Below are 9,674 nucleotides of genomic sequence, written 5' to 3'. Positions count from 1 at the left end.
ACTACCCCCAAAATACAGTAACTTAAACCAATAGTAATCATTTTGTTGTTGCTTAGGTTTCTGTGGGTCTAGAATTCAGGAACAGGTGAACAAGGCAGTTCTGGCTTGGGAATGTATACTGCACTTGCAGTTGAGCTTGGGGGTCTGGGGCAGGGGAGGAGCAGAGTAACTCTCCCTCAAGTGGTCTCACAGACCCTCCTTGTCAGCTGGCTTGAGCATTCTCACATAGTTGTGACCCAGAGCACTCAGATTACTGCTACGGTAAAAATAGGGATGGTCAAGTCTCAGAAATTACATAGCATCACTCTAGAGTGGGGATAGACAAATTCTCTATAAAGGCTGACAGTAAATATTTTAGGCTATATGGACTCTGCTGTAACTACTTGGGACTACCCAGTTCTGCCTTTTATGCCTGAAAGCAACTAATCCACATAAATCAGCATGGTTGTGTTCCAAGAACACTTCATTTACAGACAATGGATTCTGAATTTCACATAATTTTCAGATGTCATGAAATAGTATTTCAATTTTCTCAACCATTTCAACATGGTAAGAGCCATTCTTGGCCCACAGGCTGTAAGTGGCCAACCCTGGCTTTAGAACAGAAACAGCAGGTTGAGTTTGTTCACTGACAACTGGAAACAGACTTCATGTGGATGAGAAATATCTGGACTAAAATTAAAGAGGTGGGTGTACCCTGCATTTGAGTAGCAGCTGAAGCCCCCAGACCGCATCAAATCTCCCCCAAAGAATGCATCTAGTAGGAAGCAAAACTATCTTGAGATGGAATCTTCAAAATTCCAGCATTCTAGGGGTGGCAAGTGATGAGGAGCCAATGAATGAAGGCTGGGGCAACAGCACCTCCCCTTCCATCTTTCTCCACTTAAAATCTTTTTTAAAAAAGATTTATTTATTTATTTGACAGTCAGAGTTACACAGAGAGAGAAGGAGAGGCAGAGAGAGAGAGAGAGGTCTTCCATATGCTGGTTCACTCCCCAATTGGCTGCAATGGCCGGAGCTGCACTGATCCGAAGCCAGGAGCCAGGAGCTTCTTCTGGGTCTTCCACGTGGGTGCAGGGCCCAAGGACTTGGGCCATCTTCCACTGCTTTCCCAGGCCATAGCAGAGAGCTGGATCAGAAGTGGAGCAGCCAGGTATCGAACCAGTGCCCATGTGGGATGCCGGCACTGCAGGTGGTGACTTCACCCACTATGCCACAGTGCTGACCCCTCCACTTAAAATCTTAATCTTCTTGTCCTTATGTCCATTCTATGTGCCCCAACACCAACTTCCCATCCAGACACTATTTCCGAAGTTATGGGGAGGGAGTAAGGCATCTAACATTTGAAATATGAAGGAGATATCCTTAGTCCTTTTTGTATAATTTTCTTAAAGATTGTTGGCATAATAGACATTTATAAATCATATACCTAACAGAGAAACTAACCAAAAAATTTAACTGTGTAAATTAGTGCATATTTGAAAACATTATTTGCACATTATTGAGATGGATCATAATTTCTCTAGGAGAGGCACTAAACAGACTTTTAGAAAGAAACTGAAAATGGTTTAACTATATTTTAATGAAAAATTTCTTGGCAGGGGCTGGCGCTGTGGCACAGTAGACTAAGCCTCTACGTGCAGTACTAGCATCACCTATGAGTGCCAGTTCGAGTCCTGGCTGCCCACTTCTGATCCAGCTCTGTGTTATGGCCTGCGAAAGCAGTGAAAGATGGGTCAAGCCCTTGGACCCCTGCACCTGCATGGGAGATTCAGAAGAAGCTCTTGGCTCCTGGCTTCAGATTGGCTCAGCTCTGGCCATTGTGGCCATTTTGGGAGTGAACTAGTGGACGGAAGACCTCTCTCTCTCTCAGTCTCTCCTTCTCTCTGTTTGTAACTCTACCTCTGAAATAAATAAATAAAATCTTTAAAAATTTTTCTTTTTTTGACATGCAGAATAACAGAGACACAGAGACAGAGAGGGAAATTATATTCACTGGTTCACTCCTCCAAATGCTCTCAGTACCCAGTGCTGAACCAGGTCGAAGTCAGTTCTGAACTCAATCTGGGTCTCCTATATGGGTGGCAGAAACCCAAATACCAGGCCTTCATCTGCTGCCTCCCAGGATGTGCACCACAGGAAGCATGGTGGAGGCAGAAGTGGGACTCCATAGCAGGCACTCTAATAAGGAATATGGCAGCCCAAGTGTTGGCTTAACAGTTAGTAAAATGGCACAGTCTTATCTATGGCACAAACTACAACCCAGACACCACCTTAGGCTCTAGCTCCCGCTGCAATTGCTGGAAGCCAGGTGAACACATGGCCCAACCACAAGTGTCAGCTCCCCCTGCCCCAAAGGGATTCGCTGCTCCTACTTCCCTGCCAGCATCCCCGCAAAGGTTGAACAGGACCTGTTCCTGAATACATGGCTCTCTTGCTCTCTCTCTTGATTTTTCTCTTTTATGCTCTCCTTCTCTCTCTTTTTCCCCTCTTTGCCTCTTCCCTCCGGTCTGTCGGGTTTCACCACCAATAAACCATTTCCCTTACTCCGGCGTTTGGTGTGTTTTGTGGTGGCCGTACATTAACCCACTGAGCCACAGTGCCAGCCCTGCTTAACTGTATTTTTCTATTCCTCCTTAGTGCTTCAAAATCTGCCCAGAACTTCAGAGTAGGGAGCCTGTCACTGGATAACTAACATGTTGGAAGTGGGGAATGACGGTTCTCTGGGCACATTAAATATCTGTGCAGGATAGGCAGTAATATTTGATAAGCAAGGTGATTAGAAACAAATTCAGGTGATTTTGTGAATTGAGGCCATGATAAACAAACAAACAAACAAACAAAAAAACAGAAGTAGTAGACTGCTATGCATCTCAAAGGAAGCAAGGTAAAAACAGCCCAGTCATGTGACAAACTGTGAGCAGACAACTTCCAAATGTGGTAGGGTAGCACTGTGGTGGGGTAGGGGTAACCCTTCCATCATTGTGATTCATTTCTACCATTTCCATATGGCTTTAAATGACGTGCAGTCACTCATGCATTCATTCAGCAAATATTCAGTGAACTTCTAAGTAACAATACAAATAAAAATGGAGAATATTCTTGGAGTTAAAGGATAAGCAACATTTAACTACCATTCAGTACTTGCCCAAAGGAAAATTATACTTTTTAGGGACAAGTCGTATGTTCACGAAAGGACGGTTCTGGATCGGGAACATAAACTTTTCTGCTGAATTCCTTCCTTTCACTGAGATTAGTGGGGACAGAAGCCTTGTCTAAGAAAACTGTCAATTCTAAACCTGGTTAGCCTGTAGTGATGTTAGCCAAGGATCTAGAGCTTGATGTCTTTAATAAACATCACAATAAGCTTTTGCTATGAAAAGATTCTGGGGTCCAATAAGGGGAATGGAGTCTTCCTGGTCTAATAATTTAAGAGGCTATCTCATTTACAGACAGGGAAAATCTTTGCATAAGTCTGTTTTGCTATTTTAGTGGTTACTTTATAGTATAAATATTTATCAGTCTACCTTCAAGTGATATTACAATGTTTTACATCTAGTCTAAGAACCTTATAATTACATTTGTTCCCTCCCAGTCTTTATGCTACTGTTGTCATAAATTTTCCACATATGGTAGAAGCCACATTCTATTTGGTTAAATAGTCCATTTTTTTGTAGGCTGTAGGATTTCCATCCTATCTTCAACCAGAGAAGTTTATTTTTATTAATTTTATATTTTTTGGTTTTCCCCCAGAAACTTTTTATTTAAGGTATACAAGCTTCATGCATTCATAAATGTAACTTTAGTAACACGGTGATAGTGATTCTTGAACTGTGAATAAAGACTATTTGATCATGTCGTTCCTACCTCCAGCACTCTTTCATTCCTTTGCTTAGCTCCAGAGTTCCACCTGGTATCATTTCATTCTTACTGAAACACTTCTTGTGCTTCAATAACTTATGGTTACTGCCATGTGGCTCTCAGGCCTTCAGCTTTTAAATACCTGAACAAGTCTTTATTTCACCTTTGTTTTTGAAATATATTTTGGCCACAGAAGTGTGGTCTTGTGTATTTGTGCCTTGTGTATTTGATCCATCTTAACTAAAGTTTTGTCAGTTTTATCAGTCTTTTTAAAACCACTTTTGGGGGCTGGCACTGTGGTGTAAAAAGTAAAGCCACCGCTTGAGGTGCTGGCATCCCATATGGGCGCCAGTTTGATTCCTGGCTGCTCATTTCTGATCCAACTCCCTGCTAATGGCCTGGGAAAAGCAGAGGAAAATGGCCCAAGTGCTTGGGCCCCTGTACCCACATGGGAGACCTGGAGAAGCTCCTGACTTCCACTTGGCTCAGCCCTAGCATTGCAGCCATCTGGGAAGTGAACCAGCAGATGAAAGATCTCTTTCTCTGTCTCTCCCTCTCTCCTGTGACTCTGAATTAAATAAATAAATCTTAAAAAAAACATTTTTGGTTCTATTGATCTTCTATGTTGTATGTTTGTTTTCTAACTTAAACATTTCTAACCTTATTTCCTTCCTTTACTCTCTTTGACTTTATTTTGCTATTCTTTCGCTGACTCCCTATGCCCACTAATTGTAGGACTCCTTTTTTTTCAGTATTGAAATGTAAAGCAATAAATTTCTAAGGACTGCTTTGGCTGCATTTTACATGTTTTGATATCTGACATCTGTATTTTTATTATGTTCTGGTCTGAGTAATCTTAAGTTTTCACTATTACGAACCGTAAGTTATTTAGCAGTGTTTCTAATATTCCTTATATATTTTTAGTTATTTTTTCCCAATTTCATTGGGTTCAGAGATTGCCTATGATCAAACTTTTTAAACTGATTGAAAGCTATTTTATGGCCCAACATATAGTCAATTTTGTACATTTTCTAAATGTGTTTGAAAATAAGGCATATTTTACATTTTGAGGAAGGGACTTCAAACATTTCATGGACAATTTGCATTATCTTTTGCATACACACAGAAACACACACACACACACACACACACACATACACAAGAATCTGCAAGCCAGAGAGAGAGAACAAGAAAGAGACTCCCAGTTGTTGGTTCATTCTCCAAGTACCCACAGGCTGAAGCTAAGCTAGGGCCAGACCCAAGGCTAAGAATTCAATCCAGCTCTCCCACAGGGTGGCAGGGATCCATCTACTTGAATCATCATCTGTGGCCTCCCAGGGTCTGCACTGGCAGGAAGCCGGAAATACAGGATGTGGGCGTTATAAGTGGTGTCTTAACAACCAGGCCAAATGCCTGCCCTTATATTATCTTTTAATTCCATTTTCCACAAAGTTTTTGAAGGTCCTTCATATGTCTTCATTAGTTCAAGCTTATTAAATAATTAGCCATCCTTTGTGATCCACAAAAATAAAGACCAAGGCAAAATTGTTTATTGACCAATTTTACCTCTCTGAACCTGATTGCTCAAGACTCTGTACTCATGTTCAGGTTCCTGCTCAATATCTCCACTTGCACGGCTAATAGTCATTTCAAATGTGATATGCTATTCCCCTATCCGTGCTCAGCAAGACCTGCTCCCTCCCCAGGCGTGCTCTGCGGACCTGAGATCAAAGGTTATTTTCTTTTCTTTTTTTTTTTTTTTTGACAGGCAGAGTGGACAGTGAGAGAGAGAGAGAGAGAGAAAGGTCTTCCCTTGCCGTTGGTTCACCCTCCAATGGCCGCCGCGGCCGGCGCGCTGCGGCCGGCGCACCGCGCTGATCCGATGGCAGGAGCCAGGAGCCAGGTGCTTTTCCTGGTCTCCCATGGGGTGCAGGGCCCAAGCACCTGGGCCATCCTCCACTGCACTCCCTGGCCACAGCAGAGAGCTGGCCTGGAAGAGGGGCAACCGGGACAGAATCCGGCGCCCCGACCGGGACTAGAACCCGGTGTGCCGTCAAAGGTTATTTTCTTTCCTTATCTCCTCCTCCCACTCTATTTAATCCATTAAGAAATCCTGTTGATGCCTCCTCCAAAATATTTATGTCCACTTCTTTTTCATTTTCACTATGAATACCCTGATCCAAATGTAAATGACTTTAGGAATACTATAACATGTTCCTAACCAGGCTTCCTGTTCTTTGTTTTACCTCCCTCTCCCCACTCAATTTCCCATTTAGGTGCCAGAGTAATATTTTAGAATTGTACATTATTAAACACCATTTTTTGATTATTTCCTTTCAATAATCAAGTCTCCTTACCTTAGTACACAAAGCCTACATAATCTGGCTTCTCTCTCCTGCTCACACTGCTCCTATTCTGGTCTTGCAACTCTTCTTCTAAGCCAGTAGTAGACAGTAGACAGTAGGTTATGTGACTGTGATTCACAATCCCTGAATCCCACACAGCACCTAGTGCAGTCACACAGCTCTCCAGAGCTTTCTGAGTTTCCTGTGAGACTCAGTAATTCAGGCTGCCTCATTTGTGTGGTTTTAGTGATTCTTCTGATAGAGAATGGGTATGAGCAGGTCTTAGATCAACCTGGAAATTATTCACATCACTTCCTCTCATAGCCCATTTTCCAGAGCTTGTCCATAACTCCACCGAAGGGCAAGATAGTGAGGAAGAGTAATCCTCCAGTATACCAAAGAAGAGTGGCAAGTCAGATATGAGCGAGCACCACCAGTCTCCCTACAGGACACTTGACTATTCCTGGAATGCATTTCCTTCTAATTTTCATATGGCTGGCTCCTTACACACATCATCTCAAAAGTCATCTTATCAGCTTGTCATAGCCATGGAAGCACTCAGTGTTCTTTAAAAATATTTTTATGACTTCCAACTTCCTGATTTAGTTTTGCTTGTTCACTGAGTACCTATTCCTCCATCTAGAATTTAAGTGTTGTGAAAGCAGGCAACTTGTCTGGACACATAGGTCCTCAATAAATATTTGCTGAACTCTTTGATAAGTCATTTAAAATGTAAATTTTATTATGACATGTGCACACATTGCACTGTTTAATGAGTTTTTCCAATCTCCAGGTTAAGTTTAAACCTTCTGGCATGACATACAAATCATTATAATATCATGTTTGCTTATTTTTCACTCATCTCCGGAGGCTGGCACTGGCAATCCAGTAGTAAACTTAGAATCTCAGTCTCATAATCCTGCCCTTGTATTCCCTGTACCCACAGTCAGACAAAAATCATATAAACAACCTAAGAAAGCGAGCAAACTTCTGTTTCTTCGGATAGATCCTCTTTACGGTTTAGAATTTAGTTAGTGGTAATGGGTATAGATTAAGGGCCTAGAAATCCAAACTGTACAAATAAAAAGATTCCGTTTCTAATTCGCTTTCACTGTCTAAAGCCAAATCAATATTCTAAGATATCTGAGTGTCGCTCCCCCTCTTCGTGGAGGAGCAACACTGAACCCTGCGCTGTTCTTTCTGTCTGCTCGGCCCTCCCCGGGTTTGCTGCTGGTTCTTCCCGGGTTGGCTACTATCCCTTCCACCTCCGTGGAAGGGCAGTTCCCCCTGGCCGCATTCCCCACTTCCGCAGGGGAGCGGCACACCGCCGGCCGGCTCTTCTCGGGGGCTGCACGGGTTCCCTTAGATGTTCCCCATAGACGTTCCTGGTGCATGCCGTCTCTCTCCTCCTTTATAGTCCTCCTCTGCCAATCCCAACTCGGCTGCCCACACGCCGAGTACGCTGCTCTCCTCCAATCAGGAGCAGGTCCTGCTGTTTATTGGTTGAACTGGAGGCAGCTGGGTAGAAGCTGTTTTCTCCTCTCCCAGCGCCATATTGTGGGAGAGCAGATGCATAGAATAAGTCTTAATTCCAGTAACTCAGTCTAGTCCGGGCTGCTCCCCACAGAGGAGAGCAGATGCATAGAATAAGTCTTAATTCCAGTAACTTAGTCTAGTCCGAGCTGCTCCCCACAGATCCCCCTTTCTTTTTATTTTTTGGCGTTGATACGCGCCTGTCTTCGGTGTCCCGCAGCACACACTCTGCTCTACTTGCTAGAGTTGCCACAGGTTCTTACAAGTCCTATCAATGAGGCAAACCGAATCCGGGTCCTCTCTTCGCCATGTTGTGAGGAGGTTTTTAGGCGCTGATGCGTGCCTGTGTTCGGTGCCCTGCAGCGCATGCTCTGGTCGAGCCTGCAGGGGCTTACAAGCCCTGTCAGGCAAACCGAATCCAAGCCTTCTCATTGCCGTATTGTGGGGGAGACTTATTAGTGTTGGTTCGTGCCTATCTTCGGTGACCTGCAGCTCATACTCTGGTCGAGCTGCCTGCTGGTGCTTATCGCCTAATCAGGCAGACCGAATCCAAGCCTCCTAATTGTATTGTGGGGAGGCCTTACTGATGTTAATTCGTGCCTGTCTTCGGTGACCTGCGGCGCATAAGCTGCTAGCCGCCGCAGGTGCTCATCGCCTCACTTATCGGGCAGACCGAATCCAAGCTTTCTAATTGCCATGTTGTGGGGAAGCCTTTCTATTTCTCTATTTCTCTATCTCCGGGCATTCCTATTTCTCCCATTTTACTTCTATCTTCCAGCATTCCTATTTCTCTTTTACTTCTAAACTTCTGTTTCTCTTATCCCCGCAGCTTCCCGGCGCCCGCCCCGAGACTGCTTCTCGGCGGCTTCCCGGCTCTGAGCCGCTTCAGCCCGCGCTTCTCCGATCTGCGCGGCTTCCCGGCTTTGCGCGGCTTCCCGGCGCCTCGCCCCGCGGCAGCTTCATGGCTCTGCGCGGCTTCCTGGCGCCTCGCCCCGCCGGCGGGTTCCCGGCTCTGCGCGCACGCTCCGCAGTCTCCACGCACTTCGCGCCCGCACCACGGCCTCGCGCCAATGCCCCGTGCTCTCTGCACGCGGCGGCTTCCGCGAATGTTTCCGCCACCACCGGCATTCAGTCCAAGTTCCCCGGACTAACCTGGCGAATCCTGGCGGCCCACGTCTCTGCCTCTGGTTCCAGATCTTCGCCTCTTGCTCCCCGGGGTGACTTGAAGAATTCCAAGGTGGCTTATGTCTCCGCCTCGGCCTGCACTCGCGGCTTCATCCTCCCCAACATCTTTCTCTACCCGGTATGTTTCCTTAAGTTTTCTTCCAACAATATTCCTCTCATTTCTCCTGGCCTCTCCCCACAGTCCGTATCCAAATCTAAGTTTCTTATAGGTTTCACTTTCACTTTCAACCTGCAGTCCGTATCTGAGTCTAAGTTTCTTCTTGCTCTCACTTTAAATCCTAACTTCTTTCCCACAGTCCGTATCCGAGTCCAAGCCTCCTCAAGGTTTCACTTTCGCTTTCAATCTCCTAGCTTCCCCGCCATAGTCCGCATCCGAGTCTATGAAAGCTTTCACTTTCGCTTTAAATCCTAACTTCTTTCCCACAGTCCATATCCGAGTCTATGCCTAGGCTTTCAATAGCTTCTTCCGGCACCTAGGCTCTTTGCTAGTCTCTCTCTCCGGTATTTTCCACTTCTTCCCGTTTCTTCCCTCTTAGGTTTCCTATCTGTGCTAGGTTTTCTATCCAAGCTAGGTTTCCTATCCGAGTCACGGCACCATTATGTCGCTCCCCCTCTTCGTGGAGGAACGACACAGGACCCTGCCTAGGCTTCATATCCGAGTCACGGCACCATTATGTCGCTCCCCCTCTTCGTGGGGGAACGACACTGAACCCTGCGCTGTTCTTTCTGTCTGCTCGGCCCTCCCCGGGT

At 45.2% G+C, this 9,674-nt stretch overlaps 1 protein-coding gene across 1 annotated transcript in view; it reads left to right on the top strand.

The window, feature by feature from the left end:
• The first annotated feature begins 5,635 nt into the window (after positions 1–5,635).
• Positions 5,636–9,674, top strand: part of LOC149123075 (uncharacterized) — a 49,720-nt gene continuing 45,681 nt past the window's right edge. Inside the window, exon 1 of the mRNA XM_089310040.1 lies at positions 5,636–9,042. Within this exon, the coding sequence (XP_089166166.1) occupies positions 8,701–9,042 (342 nt within the window). The 5' untranslated portion in view covers positions 5,636–8,700. The remainder of the gene's footprint in view (positions 9,043–9,674) is intronic.

Source organism: Oryctolagus cuniculus, chromosome 12 (genome assembly GCF_051225735.1).
Source record: "Oryctolagus cuniculus isolate XC-2025 breed Fujian yellow rabbit chromosome 12, ASM5122573v1, whole genome shotgun sequence".
Taxonomy (NCBI): domain Eukaryota; kingdom Metazoa; phylum Chordata; class Mammalia; order Lagomorpha; family Leporidae; genus Oryctolagus; species Oryctolagus cuniculus.
The sequence above is the reverse complement of the archived record's forward strand: the minus strand, read 5'-3'. Positions and strand labels throughout refer to the sequence as shown.